General features: G+C 44.9%; 1 protein-coding gene across 2 annotated transcripts in view; it reads left to right on the top strand.

Moving 5' to 3' along the window:
* The first annotated feature begins 442 nt into the window (after positions 1 to 442).
* Positions 443 to 18,505, top strand: part of KLF5 (KLF transcription factor 5) — a 32,505-nt gene continuing 14,442 nt past the window's right edge. For both annotated transcript variants that reach the window (XM_060233536.1, XM_060233535.1), the window contains exons 1-2: positions 443 to 1,319; positions 3,884 to 3,943. In XM_060233536.1, coding sequence (XP_060089519.1) covers positions 461 to 1,319; positions 3,884 to 3,943 — 919 coding nt within the window. In that variant the 5' untranslated portion in view covers positions 443 to 460. The remainder of the gene's footprint in view (positions 1,320 to 3,883; positions 3,944 to 18,505) is intronic.

Raw genomic sequence — 18,505 nt, 5'->3', positions numbered from 1 at the left:
ATTAGTATCTTCCTCTTTTTTTTAAAAATAGAGCCCCATGGCGCAGAGTGTTAAAGCTGCAGTACTGCAGTCCTAAGCTCTGCTCACAACCTGAATTTGATCCCCGGCGGAAGCTGGGTTTTCAGGTAACCGGCTCCAGGTTGACTCAGCCTTCCATCCTTCCGATGTTAGTAAAATGAGTCCCCAGCTTGCTGGGGGGGAAAGTGTAGATGACTGGGGAAGGCAATGGCAAACCACCTGGTAAAAAGTTTGCCATGAAAATATTGTGAAAGCAGAGTCACCCCAGAGTCGGAAACAACTGGTGCTTGCACAGGGGACCCTTCCTTTCCTTTTTTTAAAAAAAAATTGGTTAACTGATCAAGGTACTGGGTTTGTGTATAATCTTGGGGCTTTATCGATAATCGTGACTCACTTTTTTCTTTCTTTTGCAAACTTTGTTCTTGTCCAGACCAGGTGTGAAATGGAGAAGTACCTGACGCCCCAGCTCCCCCCTATCCCCACCATTCCTGAGCACAAGAAGTACAGACGAGACAGTGCCTCGGTGGTCGACCAGTTCTTCACTGATGGCGACGGGTTGCCTTACAGCATTAACATGAATGTCTTCCTCCCTGACATCACACACCTGAGGACGGGCCTGTACAAGCCACAGAGGCCGCCCGTCCCGCATATCAAAACGGAGCCCGTCAACGCCTTCAGCCACCAGAGCGAGACCGTGCCTCCCGGCCCTAGCCCTACCCAAGCCCTTCCTGAGTTCACGAGCATCTTCAGCTCCCACCAGACACCCGATGTGAACAACATCTTCATCAAACAGGAGATGCCCACTCCGGATCTTCACCTTTCCATCTCGGCGCCCCAGCAGGGCCAGCTCTATCAGCTCCTCAGTTCGGATTTAGATATGCCAAACCCGGCCACGCAGGCGGCGGTGATGGACTCTCTCAGCGGGGTTTCTATGGCGTCCACCATGGCAGGCCTTAACACCCTGTCGGCCGGGATGCCCCAGACGACCATGAAGCCTTTCCAAGGGATCCCTCAGTGCACGTACACCATGCCCAATCAGTTCCTTCAGCAGCAGGCCCCTTATTTCCCGCCTTCGCCCCCGAGCTCGGAGCCCGGCAGTCCCGACAGGCAAGCTGAATTGCTACAGAACCTGACCCCTCCTCCGTCCTACGCCGCCACGATCGCTTCCAAGATGGTGATTCACAACCCCAATTTGCCCGCAAACCTCCCGATGAATACACCCCCCATGCCGACGGTGAGGTACAACAGGCGGAGTAATCCGGACTTGGAGAAGAGACGCATTCACTACTGTGATTATCCTGGTGAGTAAGTCGTGAGGGGGGAAAAAAATAATCCCAACTGTTTCTGTGTTGTAAATGCTGCTTCCCTCATTCAGACAGATTAAATATCGGCTGTTGTTAGTGGTAATTGGCAACACTTTAAAAAAAAATTGAAGACACTTTTAAAGACTCGGGGAAGTTTTCGGTATTACAAACAATTGAACAGCATAATGCATGGAGCAGTACAACCCTAAATCGATTTACCCAGATAGAAGTCCTATTTTATTCAGTGTATTTATTTGCAAAGAAGTGTTCTTAGGATTGCACCCTCCGTTACTAACATCAGACTAGGTCTGACCAGGGGTGGAATTCTAGCAGGAGCTCCTTTACCCTTGGTGTAGCCAATCCTCCAAGAGCTTACAGAAAAGAGCCTTGTAAGCTCTTGGAGGATTGGCTGTATCAGAGGGTGTGTGGCCTAATATGCAAAGGAGCTCCTGCTAGAATTCCATCCCTGATTCCTAGTATGGCTCCCTTAGTAGTCTATCTCTTCTCCTGGAAGAAGCTTTTTTAAGATACTGTAAAAAATAAAAATGCCCCAAACCACAATTTTGGGTCACTGTGAATAAATGCGAAAAAAATACGATTAATTTCGGCCTGCTTAAAAGAAGCAACGGATCACCTATTAAAACTGCTTCAGATTTTGGGTAGAAACTTGGAGCATTTTGTAATTTTCTCCCTGAGATGGAGGAATCTCTCTGCACAGAAAATTTCAGTTCCTCAGTCTGATTTGTCACAGTTCTGCCATGTGATCTGCTGTTTATGTAAACCAGGCTTTTCACATGGTTTGACTTGGATGCTCAGCTCCCAGCAGAGAAATACTGGCAACAGAACTGTGTGGGGGTAGGTATCTTCTCTGTGGAGGAGCATTCTGTCCCTTTCTTCGCGCCCCGAACCAAATTTGTCTTCCACAAACACAGTACTGATCGTCTATAAGCATTCTTGCCCTCACCTAAAGTCTTTATACCTTTTGCTTGATGAAAGGCATTATCAAGATTCAAACCAGGGCTTTTTTTGTAGCTGAAACTCTTTACATATTAGGCTACACCCACCTGATGTAGCCAATCCTCCAAGAGCTTACAGGGCTCTTAGTACAGGGCCTACTGTGAGCTCCAGGAGGATTGGCTACATCAGGGGTGTGTGGCCTAATATGCAAAGGAGTTCCTGCTACAAAAAAGCCCTGATTCAAACTAACAAGAGGAGGAGCTTATGTTAGGAGCAATGTTCCCTCTAAGCTGTGGAGTCTTGTGAGCAGAAATTCTACTTTGTGAGCGACTGGCATTAAAGTTGTGAGCTACTGCATAAATTAATTTGGTCCGGGGCCCTTTTTCATGAGCTAAGACAAAAATGTGTGAGCCAGAGGCTAAAAAACTATGAGCTAACTCACACTAATGCAGCTCAGAGGGAACACTGGTTAGGAACCCTGCCTTCTTTATGATGTCATGCTGTAGGACCTTGGGGTGTGGCTTCTGAGTCTGACATTTATTTGCATATACCCCACCTTTCTCCCCGACGGGAATCCAAAGCACCTTGCAACGTTGTGTTAATCTCTTCTGGTTTCTCATCACAACAGCCTTGCAGAGCAGGGTTGGCTCAGAGGGCGTGACAGTCCCAGAGTCACCTAGTCAGCTTTCCTAGCAGAGTGGGGACTCAAACCCGGGTCTCCTAGTCAGACGCTCTTTTTCCAGCAGGAACTCCTATGCATATTAGGCCACGCCGCTCCCCCATGTAACCAATCCTCCAAGAGCTTAAAGGGCTCTTAGTAGAGGACCTACTGTAAGCTCCAGGAGGATTGGCTAATATGCAGAGGAACTCCTGCTTGAAAAAGGGGCCTTCGCTGACCACTAAACTACATTTCGAACGCATTTAGGCTCCTTGCCCCCTGAGCCTTCTGAAACCCCAGAATTGTCGTTTGCTGAAAAGCAGTGTATTTAAAGTACAATCGTAACCAGAGTTTCCCTCTTCCAAGTCTCTTGAAGTCAGTAGTCGTCTTGGAAGGGTGCAGCTCTGCTTAGTAGAACGGCACTGTTAGAGAGCCGCTTGATAAAGACATTTCTTAAAGCATACACTTGTGTAATTCCTTACTGAAATATGTCTCCCCTAATAAGTAACGCTGTCCTACCTGGTCTATAAATTGCTGCTTACCAGTCTTCTTAAGTCACTCAGCATAACACAGGTGTGCAGTTCAACGCTTTGTGGAAAAAATTGGCAAAACGTGAAATGTGGAAACGAGGGGGGAAGCATACTGTTGTGGAACAATAATAGAAATATTTTTTTTCTAATTTTAACTTTAGTTGTTTTTAGCTCTTGGGTGGAAGTTCTGTATATGGACAGACTATATATTGGTACTAGGAGTTGTCCTTTTGGTGTTAACTGGAGATGGAATTCTAATTTGACATACCAGAGTTTTGAGTAACTTTCTTAAAATAAAGCCATGTCCTCCTTTAGAAGCTCCCAGCAAACACATTAGTGGGTTGTGTACAATCATTCAGTTAATATTTTCAGGACATGAATGCTCAGCTGATCTGGCTCTTCTCTCTTTGTCTTAGGTTGCACTAAAGTATATACAAAGTCTTCCCACTTAAAAGCACACCTGCGGACTCATACTGGTATGTGTTTACCGTGTTTTAAATTTTGCAAGTTGCCTGTCCTATAAATACAAACTGGGCCGTCTCCTTTCTTTCTGCTACTTTGCTTGGAAAGGTTTCCACTTGGTTTGTTTCAAGCTGAGAGGTATAAATCAGCCAAATGGAGCAGTTAATAAAATGTAAACTGACACTTTTGAACTTCTTAAAATAAAGAGGTTTAATTTGAGCAGTACATAAATACCCCTTTTGAATCAGTATCCCCCCTCCTTCCTGCTTATTTTTGTTTTTAAAACAACACTTTTGAACAGAATTGTGCTGTCTGGTGAAGGGCACCTCTCCTTGGCTGTTTCATGTACATAAAATGAAGTGTGCTTTGGAACGTGGCTTAGCTAAATTTAAGACTTGGCCGTCTCTGCCTCATTTTGTTTTGAAAAAAATAAGTTTCCCAGCAGTTAACGCTTTTTTCCAGAATAGTTCCCAAAGTGCTGTTTCCTCGGCATTGAACGTTAAGCCAAACATTTAATAAACGTGTAATCCGTTAAGGAAAGTCATTTTATTTTATGACAAACTACACTTTTTCAAAAAGTTACATGATCATATTAGGGTGTGATCGTGCTTGTGAAATTAATGGGCCTCTCTAGCAAGTATAGAGTGACTCAGGTCTTGTATTGCTGCTGTCTTTTATTCCTATGCAGAAGATTGCAAAGGAGTAGCCATGTTGGTCTGTTGTTGCAAAATAAAACAGTGGCACCTTAACAACTAACAAGGTGTGAAGTTTTGTGGACCACAGCCTTCTGACAAAATGGCCATGGCCCATGAAAGCTGATACTGAAATCAGTGTTGTTCAGGAGTAGAATTCTAGCAGGAGCTCCTTTGCATACTAGGCCACACGCCCCTGATGCAGCCAATTTTCCGCGAGTTTACAAGGCTCTTTTTTTGGAAGCTCTTGGAGGATTAGCTACGTCAGGGGTGTGTGGCCTAATATGCAAAGGAGCTCCTGCTAGAATTCCACCCCTGGTGTTTGTCCTTAAGGTGCTATTTGGGGGGGTGGGGTAGGGAGTGGAACCTTCTTTGAAGCTTTAAGGTGTCTTGGATGGCTAACTGAATCTTCTGTGCAACGCTGTTGGTCGCAGCCCTGTGATTAAAAAAAAATTTGCATAAGATGCTTGGTTAAATTATTCACTTTGTAAATTTATATTAACGTTCATCCTTGAAGGTTTTTAAAGCCTCCTTGCTGTGGAAGAACTGCTGTAAAGCTTCAAAATTTTTCTGCTAAAACAAGGATGATCGTACTTGGAGCATTACTCACCCTCCTATCAGAGCTCTTCTGGTTTTCTTAAGACACTGCAGCCTGCCTTTTTTGTAATTTGTATGCGAATTGGAATTATGCTGTACAGCTAAAATGGCTTTTTAAAAAAATCTGGTTTTTAATTGAGGAAAGATCTGAGATGCGTTTCATCTGTGCAACAAGGCCTCGTATTCAGCCCTTGCTCATTGTTGGAACGACTGAATATCTCCAGGCGAAAATGTAACTATGGAAATGCTGCTTTGATAAATGAAGCTGTTATCTATAAAAGAGAAGATTTTTTAAAAATTCTGAAAAGCAATTGTGCTCTTTACTGTATGCTTTTAGGAGCACAAAACATCCACCCAGACAAGCAGGTTGCCTGTTGTGTCTCTGAATGATTTGCTGCACTGTGGGTTTTTTTGCCTTCTAATCGGCCTCTGCAGCATCTGGATAATTTTGCTGCATCTCTACATATATTTGGGTGATTTATTGGCTCCTGACAGAGAGCCTTAGAAAAGTGTGCCTGTTGTATGCTTAAGTTCATGTTCAGGGATTGCTTCTTTCTGATCAGGAAAAAGCTCAGAGCAATTCATGCAGAAACAGTGGGGCAGACTCATTTGAACGTAGCAGGTTTGCTTTTAGCTACTGATTTGTGGCATTAGGGAAATGTGGCTCCAGTCTGAATTGAGAAAGAGTGCCTGTACTCTCTTGAATGTAAGAAACTATGCTCAAGAGAATTTCTTTCTTCAGTCTACTTACCATAATGTTGTAAGGCCATAAACTACCAGACAAACCAGCAAGAGGGTCTCTGACATTTTGCTGTAGGAGTTGGATACCCAAGGTTAAGGCTTGAGATGCCACTGTTTTATTTTATTGTTTCTTGTCCACATTGCTTTAACATTTAAATATCCTGTCTCACACACGCAACTAGGCTGGTTCTGAGGGAAGCTACACCCTGCTTTTAATATGTTGGCTCCCTCACATGTGTCTATTCTCTAATAAGGTGATTTATAAACAGTGCAGTGGGTGTATCAAAGTGAGTCTGGTTCATAGAAACGAAACTCCACTTCAGATAAAATGTGGTGGTCTTAAATATATTATTTCTTCCTGTCAGATGTTTTACCTCAGTACTGAAATCTCTTGTGTTGGGGAGTGGTGCAGTTTTATGTAGGATATGTTATGCTATGTTGTTTCTGCTTTTGTGAGGCCTATTGAGTTTTATACTGAAGCTGGGGTAACTTTGTATTTTGGTGATTTTGGGGTGGAAGCACAAAAAGAGCTGGAGCACAGGGAGTTGGAGTATCAGTTCATGACTCCAAGAGATTTATGGTGTGCAAATGTTTGTCCAATTTAAAACCAAAGTGCCTGTGTGTGTTGTAAATGTCTTAATAATCAATTTTATCCATCCCTTGCGAATTATCAACTCCTTCTGACTCTTGGCTGTCAACAGGGTTTTAAAATCTTCTCTTTTTTGTAAGATTTGCTTGGTGTTTTGCGTGGTTTTACCTGCACATTTTAAAAAAATCTGATCTCCAAAATTGTGTGCATGTTTTTCTTTTGCTGGTTTTTCTTTTTTTCCTCATTCTTTATAATTATTGCCCCTTGCTCCCTCACAGATATATATGTGGGGGAGTAGGGAGAAATATTTGAGATACATAATGTGCATTTTAGTGGTATTCTGCCATTCCTTTCTGCATCTTCTGTCCCTGGTGCGGAGTGGTAGCATACGACTTGAGTGATTGTCTGAGGCAAATACAGGCTTCCAGTTCATTATAAACACAAGCGAACAAGTATTAGAAGGCCATGGGGCCTCTGTGCTGAAAAGCAGATTGAATAGTGAGGCTTAATTTGGTGCACTCTGCATAATATCCTCTCATTCTGTGTACCTATTTGACTTGTGGAACATTTTTTTTTAAGTGCTGTGTAGGAAAGCTGTAGCTTGAAAGCTTTAATAAATGCAGGTCATGAAATGCAGGTTATTAAAGTTTTGTGTGATACTCCTTCCAATCCCCTTGGGCGTTAGCAGGCCTGTTTATCTGGTTCGACCTGTTCCGTAGTATCTGTGGAAGACCACTGGTTTGTTTTCTCTCTTCCTAACAATCCATCTTAAAACCCACTGAAATAATTTCTCTTATCCACCCTTCTCAGCGATCTGTCACTTTTAAAATAAAAAAGAGCCTCCAGCCTCAATCTGTCTGCTTTTTTAGAAGTCAAAACAGACCCTTCTGCTTCTCCTCCCTTTTGTATTTAGAAGCCTGTGTGCCTTTCATAGTATTTATTTAGCAACCTGTCTCCACCTGAATGGCTTTCAGTGAGTTTAATGACATTCTTTTGAGAGCAAACTTTTTTTTAGAGGCAGCAGCAGTGGTGAGAGATGGAATGTAGGCATCCAGACCTGTTTCTACATTTGGATAGGAATGGGAATTTACCAACTGCAAGGAATAAAGATGTGGGCAAGGGACCAAAAACACTTTACAGCTTGCTTTGGAGGGGATGGTGAGAACAAACCTTTGAGGTAGGCCGGACTGAGCCTGAACTGCCCAAGAGTTGCCCCATGAGATTCAGTTTAGTGAATTGAGTGGAGATTAGAATCTAGAGTTTCCTAGATTCTAGTCTTATAAGCAGGGCATTTTTAATAGCAGGAGCTCCTTTGCCCATTAGGCCATGCCCCTCTGATGTAGCCAATCCTCCAAGAGTTTATAGGGCTATTATTGCAGGGTCTATTGTAACCTTCAGGAGGATTGGCTACATCAGGGATGTGTGGCCTAATATACAAAGGAATTCCTGCTACAAAACAAGCCCTGCTTATAAGCAAACCTTGCTTGGCTGTCTGTTGCCAAGGTGACAACTCTTCAGTTTGGTTTCTGCAGCTATGCCTTTAACAACAGGTTGTTCTGCTCTTTGATCCTCTGGACTTCACCTGTTGATTTTCTTGCATATGAAGATGTCGACTGGTTTTTCCCCTCTGGTCAGTTGGCAGTTGGGAAGGAGGAAGACAGCCTGGTTCATGCCATGAATGCTTTCTCCCTGGCCTGACACTTCACAGTGATGAGTCCTCCATATAGGACATTTTTTTGTTTTATAACTGATGTGCAATCACTTCAGTGGTGACAAAAAAAGCCTATTCTGGGAACCTTCAGTGACTGGCAGGATTGGCTGAATGCCGGACTAGAACTGGCTTGTCAGAAACCAATAAAAGGAAGTTAATTGTGGTCTTTTAGAAATCGTTAACTTTTTTTGTTATGGTGTATGCATAGGAGAAGTTTGAATACAACTGGATCCTTCAAAACAAAGTCAAGGCTGCACCCATAATAGTTCTTTTAAATAGGGTTTAGGCTGGTGCTTAATTTTTGTAAAGAAAATGTCTGTCACACTGTCCCAACTTGTGACACACCGAGTCAAAGCTTGCTGACTGTACCGCCACCCAGTACACCCCTCCCTATTTGCTGTGGTCCCAGAGAAGCAACGAAAAGTTTCTTTATTCAGGTTCTTATGGGCAAGATACATAGCTGGTGTGCTCTATTTTACTTAGTGGATCACTAGTTTGCTCAGGACCAAAACCTTTTCCCTCAGCATTGGCTCTGAGAAGAATACCGTGGCCATTGGCTCACATTCAGAGATTTTTCTTTTTGTCTTGTGAGCTTACAGGTTTGGTCCTAAAGAGACTTACTCTCATCACAGGGCAGGACTTTACCTTTTTATTTATATATGTTATGACAGTGCAGCAGACACAAAATGCACAGTTCCAGAGTGTGGGTGTGTGCAGTTCCCAAAGAACATTTGTGTAGTTTAAAAATTTGAATGTTTTTGATTTGAAAAAAGGGAAGTGAGTAGTTCAGGTTCCCCTAGAACTCCAGGCCTGATCAAGCCACACCCATTTTTCTTCCCCCTTGCCAAAGACACCACCCACAATAAGTACACAAGAATTGGAGAAATCAAATGTTTAAAAAACGGAGGGAATTCTAAAGGGGGGGCTTTCCTGTCAGTCTTGTGAAGTTGTGAAAGTTAGGGTAGGTGAAGTGACGTACACACACGGGAAAGTCACAGGTGTGCCGTGGTGGGGTGTGCTGTGTATATGAATTGCAACTGCATAACACTTGTGCAATTCTGAATTCTCTCAGGGAGGCCCTGCTTTAAGATTGGCTTTCAAATTTAGAAAGTTTGAATCCAGTGGCATCTTTAAGTCAATAAAGTTTAATTCTGGGCATAAGCTTTTATGTGTGTGCATGCAAACTTCATCAAATATCTGCACACAATTTTAAAAACTTCGTTGGTCTTAAAAGTGCCACTGGGCTCAATTGTTGTTCTGTTGCTTCAGACCAACATGGCTGCCCGCCTGAAATAAAAAGTTATTTGCATCAGGACATTGGTTTTGGCACTTGGCTCTGTTGATTTTGGCACTTGGTTAAGTGTACGGATTCTAACTGGGAAAATTGGTTTGATTCCCCACTCCACATGCACCTGCTGCATGGCCTTGGGTCAGCCACAGTTCTTGCAGAGCTGTTCTTTCAAGAGCAGTGCTCTTAGAGCTCTCTCAGCCCCACCTACCTCACAGGGTGTTGGTTGTGGGGAGAGGAAGGGAAGGAGATTGGAAGCCACTCTGGAACTCTGAGTGAAGGGTGGGGTATATGTCCAATCTCTTCTTCTTCCTATGGCCTTCTTGTGGCATACAGCAAGATGGGGGGGTGGGAAGGAAAACACCCCATAATAAAATGTTTTGGTACAGAAAATCCAAGCGCAGGTTTAGGGGGGGTTTATAGTTCCCTTTTAAAGGGGAGTTCTCAACTTCCTCCCACGCACCATTGTCTGTTCTCTTGTAGGAAGTTCTGGACCAATCCGTTGGCTTTCTGAGCAGACATGTTCTTATAATCACATGCCTCTTTGCCATTAATAGGTCTGCCGTTAATGCTAGAAAGCATTTCTATCTATAGATATACCTTGTATCTGCTGTTGGGGAATGGAAGCCCTTTCAAGAGAAGTGTCATATTCTAACAAGATGCACACATTCTTCCTTTTGTTTCCACTTATTTTTGTTCCAGCTGGGCAGCGGATCTGAAACTCATTCATTGCCCTTCCCTGCCCCAGTTAATTTCTCAGATTCTTTTATGCCCAGTCCTGTTTAAATTAAAATGTAGAAAAAACGTAATCAAGAACCAATGTTGGCTGAAAAGACTGGGGCATCCTATAAAACCATTCCTGCTTTATTGGTGCATTTTTCTTAATTCCACCCTTCCTCCAGGGAAGTGAATGGGTGGGTGGCATATGTGGACCCCCTTTCTCATTTTAAGTTCACAATGCAAGGCAGGTTAGACTGAGGACTGCTACCTGGGTTAAAATGCCAAGTTCTAAATACAGTTTAACACCAACATGGTGGTACTTGAGTCTCCCCTTTTTGATTTGATTATCTTTGCCCACCTTTTCTTCGGTATTCTCGTATTGCCCACACCACACTCCTTAAAATTTCACTTTGTTTTACTGTCTAGCATGACTTTTGCTTTTGTTTCTTCTTACATTTCTGCACCACAGTCGGCTCGATTCTGTCTTTCTTTGCATGTTGTTTTGTATGGTCATAGGGTAAAAGCAGGAGAGAGCTACCCAGGGCTTTTTTTGTAGCAGGAACTCCTTTGCCTATTAGACCACACACCCCTGAGGTGGCCAATCCTCCAAGAGCTTACAGTGCTCTTAGTACAGGGCCTACTGTAAGCTTCGTGAGGATTGGCTACATCAGGGGTGTGTGGCCTAATATGCAAAGGAGTTCCTACTACAAAAAAAGGCTTGGAGCTACTATGTCCTCCTGGTGAAGGGTTCCCTCCCCAACTATTCTGCCACTTTCCACAGTCTAAAGCAAGGGTGTTGGATTCATTTGTTACGAGGGCTGGATCTGACATAAATGACACCTTGTTGGGCCAGGCCATGTGTGTCATAAAATGTAATACCAGGAAGCAGAGAGACAAACTTAATATAAAGGACACAGACTTGTTTTCTATTTTTTAAAAAGGTGCTTTCTTTGTATCTCGTGGGATCCAGGGAACTGGGCAAAGGAAACTCTGGCTCTTTCCCTCCCTCCCCAGGGGACGAGGAGGGGGAGGAGCCTCAGCCAATAGAAGGAAGAGAGGCTTGGCTTAGTAGCTCTGCGGTGCGATTTGAGAGAGCCTGGCAAAGCAAGCACTTCCTCCCCAAGGGAGGACCCTCAGCCAATAGAGAAAATAGAGGCTTTGCTCTGTAGCTCCTGTGCAGTTGAGCAAGCCTGGCAAAGCAAGCTGTGATGCAGAAGGAAGCAGACTTGCTCAAGGGCCTAATAGGCTGCCTTCGGGGACCCAATTTGGCCCCTGGGCTGCATGTTTGACACCCCTGGTCTAAAGCATGAAGGTACACAAGTCATGCACTGCAGGAAGTTCCTGGTGTCTTCATTTGTTCTTATCCTACTTACCTGTTCAGGGGTATCTTCCTTGGGATTGTGTATGTGAGTCTTGTCAGCAAATAATCACACCTGTTCTTTGTAAAGGACTACAAGGCACATGATTCTCGGGGCCAGCCCTGCCACTGGGCAAGCTAGGCGATCACCTAGGGTGCTAGTCTTCTGGGGTCGCGAAAATGGGCTTTTTATTTTTCCCATAATTCATCTGTTTCTGAACATTGGTTCTCAGTGCAGGGGGTGGGGAAGCAGGCACCAGCTGTAGCCTTGTGCAGGGCCAGCTGTGAGCATTCTCTGTTAATCTCCTATTAAGATTCTTTGGACAAATTCACAGGAATAGGTATTGCCTCTGGCCTATAGGACAGGACATCCGTCTAGTTTCAATGCTGAGTCATAGCGCCCATGTAAACTTCCCACTCATAAATACGTCTGAGACATGGAATATCTGATTTTTCATCCGAGGTACCGTCAGTAATGTTTGAGAGAAGAATAACTGCTATTGTTAGGCAGCTCTTAGCTAGTTAGCCCAGTCTCATCACCAGGGGCGGAATTCTAGGAGGAGCTCCTTTGCATATTAGGCCACACACCCCTTATGTAGCCAATCCTCCAAGAGCTTACAAGGCTCTTTTTTGTAAGCTCTTGGAGGATTGGCTACATCAGGGCTGTGTGGCCTAATATGCAAAGGAGCTCCTGCTAGAATTCCGCCCCTGCTCGTCACATCTCAGAAGCAAACAAGGGGTCAGCCCTGGTGAATGCTTGGATGGGAGACTTCTAAGGAGGCAGGCAATGGCAAACCACCTCTGGATGTCTCTTGCCTTGACACCCCTATGGCAGGGGTGACCAAACTTGCTTAATGTAAGAGCCACATAGTATGAATGTCAGATGTTTGAGAGCCACAAGACTTGAACGTCAGATGTTTGAGAGTCGCAAGACATGAATGTCTGAGAGCTGCAAGGAAGGAAAGAAGACTGGCAAATAGGTGGAGAGGGAGAGCCGGAAAGAAAGCAACTTTAACTTTAAATACATTCTCCAAGCCACTGGCTTGCTTGGCGTGGAAAATTGATTTAAAGAGAGAAATGCCTTCTCTACGCTAGCCGATGAGGCAGTGGAGGTTTTGAGAGCCGCGCAATATGTGTGGAAGAGCCACGTGTGGCTCCCAGGGCCCAGTTCTGCCACCCCTGGCCTGTCAGGTCTCCATAAATCAGCCTCAACTTGATTGCAAAACCAAAAAGTTTCAACAGCGTTAACTGTGTAAACACAAGTCTCTGTTTGTGATGGAGAAGTAGTACTCCTTCACTATGAAGAGGTCTCTATCCACCAGACTGTGAGACTTATTTGCTGCACAAATGTCTGTTCATTCATAGATCTACATGTGAACATCCTAATCTCAGATTTTTAAAAAGGGTATTTTGATCCTTGTGTTCTTTAGATGGAAAAAAAAATTCCGGCTTTTTGTTTGTTGGATCTTCAGCCACACTTATCTTGTTCTTGTTCAGGTGGGTTTCCGTTAAGTTGTTCTGCCTCAGGGGTATTTACCTTGGATTAAATAATGTATTTCTTTCCTTGATGTGTGAGAAGTGTGTGAACGTGATCACCCAGTCCTGGAGAGAATTACAGGAGGGGAAATGGATCAAACGTTTGACTAGCATCACCGGCACGTCGCCCAGCAGACCTGAACGTGAAATGTTGAAAAGCTTGTAGGCAGCAGTGCCAAATGCTTTGGTGCCCTTTCTCAGTTACCGGTATAAATTTGCTTCTTGCTTGGCAGGGAAATGGCAAATGTGACTTGGTTTTTAAAGTTTTCCCTGAACGACTGCAGGCAGCATTAAATTAGATTAAAGATAACCAACTGGCCAGATGTGGTCCGTAAGACATTTTTTCCAGACTCGCCAAATTTTAATCTATGTGAGCGGCACAATACTGCTCCTAATAAAATAGTGTAAGAGCTCTCCCTCTGTAGCGTTTTATCTGTCTTTTTATGCAAAATCTTGTTTGTGCTCAGGAATAGCATTGCATGTTGCATCTTTAAAACGCTTGGGGCTCTTTAGTTTGGCGAAACCATCAACTGAGGGTTGACATGATAAGAGGCTTACAAGATTGTGCATGGGATAGAAGAAGCAGAGAAAAGTACTTTTCTCCCTTTCTCACAGTACGAGAACTCATGAGCACTCAATGAAACTGCTGAACAGTCGGGTCAGAACGGATAAAAGGAAATACTTCTTGGCCCAAAGGTTGATTAACACATGGAATTCACTGTCACAGGAGGTGGTGGCGGCAGCTGCAAGCATAGCCAGCTTCAAGAGGGGAATGGATCAACATATGGAGCAGAGGTCCATCAGTGGCTGTTAGCCACAGTATATTGTTGGAACGCTGTCTGGGGCAGTGATGCTCTGTATTCTTGTGATGGGGGGCGGGGCACAGTGGAAGGGCTTCTAGCTCCACTGGTGGACCTCTTGATGGTGCTTGGGTGTTTTGGCCACCGTGTGACACTGTGTGGCCTGATCCAGCATGGCTTCTCTTACATTCTTACCATATGCTGCTTCCTCCTTATTATGGATCAAAGTTGGCATCCTCAGTTGGCATCATCGACATGGCACCACATGTTCCCGGTCTGCCATCCGGGAGACAGAGCAGACCCCAAGAATTCAGGCAGCCGACCCCATCCCTGTTTGTTCTTCCCTCTCCATTTGTATCCAGTTACTTGTCTTAGAAACCCGTTTTGTTGTTTTTGGAACTGGGAGTGCTACGGAAGGCTTATTGAGAGCTGTTCATGTATATCATTCTCTCTTATATGCCAACATTAATTCAGTGTTTTTCGGCTGAGGCCCCTCTTTAAGATTGCACAGCCCAACAACGTTTTGTTTTTAATTAAAGGCCTGATGTGTCTCCTGGAAAGCTGTCACTCGCTGGCCTGGAGGGATTAAGTCAGCTTCAGTTTCAGGATATTTGATGCCTGATAAGGAAGGACTCCCATTCCAGAAGCGGGCCTTACAAACAACAAACGTAGCCTTTTGATTCGCAGGAATTGCCAGCAATTAACACTTTCCATTATATTTGCTGAGAGGATTCCTAGCTGGGGCTTTTCTTTTCTTGCTGGCCAAAAACTGTCCGTGGCTGTTTACTTGCTGATCCACACCCACCCAAGGAGGAAAAACTGGAAACGTATTGAAGTGCAACCTTTTTCCTTTTCTTTAGCTAAATTGTGTATGCATAAGTGCAAAGTGCAGTCAAGGCATAGCCAAGCTGCACGTGGCTCTTCTGCATGTTTTGTGTGGTTCCCGAAGCCCCCACCAGCCGGTTTGAAGAAGGCATTAAAGTTGCTTTCTTCCCATCTCGCCTTACCTCCCTCTCTCCAACCATCTGACGTTTATTCTATGTGGCTCTCACATTAAGCAAGTCTGGCCACCCCATCATAGCTGCTGGCACCCCCAGCAAGGGGCTTTTCAAGACAAGTGAGAAGCAGAGGTGTTTTGCCATTGTCTTCCTCTGCAGTGCTCCTTGAAGGTCTCCCCATCAGATTACTAACACAGACTGATCCCCATGTAAGCTTCTGAGATTTGAGAAAACGGGCTATACCAAGCCACCTCTCCTCCCACTCATCTCTTTTAATATCTTGAGGAAAAACTCAGCAATCATCCACTACGCCTCTGTGTTTCGCCATGATTTGGGTGTGCCTCCTGGTTACAAGCCAGCAAGCAATCCCAGCTCATACAGAGATGCAACAGGAAGCTTCCTCCATCGCTGTGCCAGCATCTGTTGACTGATCTGCTTGTTCCCGGTGCAGATGAATTAGCACAGGTTCAGTAGTTGGGCCTTCTCTGCGGTTGGGTTCCTTGGAATCTAGTCAGGAGTCATTTCGTAGAAAAATGATGCTGGAGCTCATTAGTGCAACTCATTTGCATATGCCAAATGCCCCTGACATCACCAGAAGGTGTGCTAAATTAGATCAGCTCAGCATCAACCTTAAAATGCTTCTAGAATTGTAATTGTCATCGTAAAACCTTACTCTCATCATACTTTTAAAACTGCTTTCTCCTACGTGGCCACAGTGGCATAAGGAAGATTTCCATCTGTCTGCTTTAGATATTTTTCCATTTTTTTGTGGGGAAAAAATATTAGAAAGTTTGTCAAATCTTAGAGTTCGGCAACATTCTCACGGGGGGTTTGAACAGTGGAGCTCAGAAGCAAGTATCTTTTTGAGGGGGAGGGAGTGGGTTGAGGAAAAAAGAGCACAATAAAATTTAGAGGTTCCAGAGCGCCGCTCCAGTGAGCTCCTACTCAAAATGAGGCCTGAATTTCGTGCTCTCCGATCAAGAGTCTCTTAAAAAGCGGCCATTTTTTTGAACGGAATCGTCCCCTCTTCCCTTGATCAAAACAAGTCTTATGTTTTTAGTGTGTCAAGCATAATGGAAGGAGGATCTGCAAACATAACTATATAAAGATTGTTGTTGGGGGGGGGGGAGTTAGCTCTGTGCCACCAAGTACCATCTTCGAAGCGTAAATTGTGAGTAGAGGACAGCACAGCTGAGCAGCTGTGGAACCCGTACTGTACACAAGAAACCGTCTCTCTCTATCCAGGACATAAAAATATACATGCCAGATGGTGTGGATTTATTACGGATCCTCTTCTAAAAAATTTGACAGTCCCTTTTGTTTGCATGTCTGAGGAGAGAGAGAGAGAGAGAGAGAGACTGCGTCTAACTTGTAATGTTACTCTAGGAAGAATCTGCACACCAGTTGAGACTCTCCTGTAATCTGGAGTTTCTACTATGCAAGTCCTTATAAAACAGAGGGAAAGTGTAGAATCTTGAAGGAATATTGGCTCAGTTGGAAAGCATGGTCCGTGGTCGACTGAAAGGAGCACTACTAGGGACATGTAGAAATTATACTGTCTGTAATTCAGTCTGTATGCAACATTTTTGACCTGTGTTGCTCTGTCATCTGTCTGTTTGTATTAAAAATGGGAACACTGTAGTGATCTACCCCAAAGCCAATTCATAAGACAAAAGAGTGTATAAAACTATTAATGGCTAACTAATGGCTTATCATGAGCAAAACGAGTCCGCCCCTACATTGATCTATTTAAACTAATTTTCTTCTGTTGTCACCAAATGCTTTGCCAGACAGGCCTGATAATGTGTGCAGCTTGTTTTCTTGTGTCCTGTATATTGTGCTAATAGTGTTTATCAGATTACAGTGGCTGGCTGACATACTTGAAGCCATTGGCTTTCTACTCCCGGAAACTCTGGTGTGAGGTACCGTACTTTAGGTGGAGAACTAATAGCTTGCCCAGAGGCAGGGGTGGAATTCTAGCAGGAGCTCCTTTGCATGTTAGGCCACACCCCCCTCATATATAGCCAATTCTCCAAGAGCTTGCAGGGCTCTTTTTTGTAAGCTCTTGGAGGATTGGCTACATTGGGGGGGGGGGTGGCCTAACATATGCAAAGGGGCTCCTGCTAGAATTCCAGCCTTGCCGGAGGGTTGGGATTTGAGACATACCAAGGGTCTCCTCAGTCGGGGTGGGTGGTGTGTGTGTAAGAGAGTGATGGGAGGCAAACAGTTCTGCCCCTTTGCTATTTGTTGTGGCCTGAGGCGGGGGGGGGGGGGGGCGGGGAATGCTTTCTGCTTCTTCAGAGCCACCATTTTCAAGCTGGGTTTCGGGGACTTGTCAACCAGAAGATGGATAACAGGGTCGCCAGGTCCCTCCTGATCACTGGCAGGGGTGGGGGGTGGGGATGTAGGGTGGTCAGATCCAGGTGGAGAAACTCCTAAAAGATTTGGGGGTGGAGCCTGAGGAGGATGGATCTCAGTGGGTACAACGACACAGAGTCCACCCTCCACAGCATCCATTTTCTCCAGCGGAACTCATCTCTGCAGTCTGGAGATGAGCCCTGTAATCTGGAGAGAGCCACTTTGGTGTAGTGGTTAAGTGTGTGGAGTCTTATCTGGGAGAACCGGGTTTGATTCCCCACTCCTCCACTTGCAGCTGCTGGAATGGCCTTGGGTCAGCCAGAGCTCTGGCAGAGGTTGTCCTTGCAAGGGCAGCTGCTGTGAGAGCCCTCTCAGCTCCGCCCACCTCACAGGGTGTCTTTTGTGGGGGAAGATAATGGCGAAGATAATGTAAGCCGCTCTGAGACACTGATAAATCTGCAGTCGTCGTCTTCTATAGTTCCTGGGGATTCCCAGGTACCACCTGGAGGCTGGCATCACTAAGAGCAAGCGTATCTAATAGTTGTTTTCTGGAGTGTGTAGATACAATGTTTTCCTGTTTGTATCCTAGAGCCCCTTCATCCTGGAGTGACAGGAAGAGCCCTGCAGGTCTGGCCACTAGCCCCCCCTCCCAGATTAGCATAGTGGTTAAGTGTGCAGACTCTTATCTGGGAGAACTGTACTTGATTCCCCCACTGCTGAATGGCCTGGGGTCAGCTATAGCGGGGGTGGCCAAACTATGGCTCGGAAGCCACATGTGGCTCTTTCACACATATTGTGTGACTCTCAAAGCCCCCCACTGCCCTTTTGGCCAGCTTGGAGAAGGCATTTGTCTCTTTAAATCCCTTCGCCAAGCCAGCTGGCAGCTTGGAAAATGCATTTAAAGTTAAAGTTGTTTTCTTTCCATCTCTCCCTCCCTTTCCCATCTATTTGCCTCCTTCCCTCCCTTCCTTGCGGCTCTCAAACATCTGTTCAAGTCTTGTGTGGCTCTCAAACATCTGGTGCTTATTCTATGTGACTCTTACATTAAGCAAATTCAGCCACCCCTGAGCTATAGGCTCTCACAGAGTTGTCCTTGAGAGGGCAGCTTCTGGGAGAGCTCTCTCAGCCCCACCCACCTCACAGGGTGTCTGTTGTGGGGGAGGAAGATAAAGGTGATTGTGAGCCGCCC

The sequence above is a fragment of the Heteronotia binoei genome, chromosome 3, assembly GCF_032191835.1.
Source record: "Heteronotia binoei isolate CCM8104 ecotype False Entrance Well chromosome 3, APGP_CSIRO_Hbin_v1, whole genome shotgun sequence".
Classification (NCBI taxonomy): Eukaryota; Metazoa; Chordata; class Lepidosauria; order Squamata; family Gekkonidae; genus Heteronotia; species Heteronotia binoei.
This window is presented reverse-complemented; position numbering and strand designations above follow the sequence as displayed.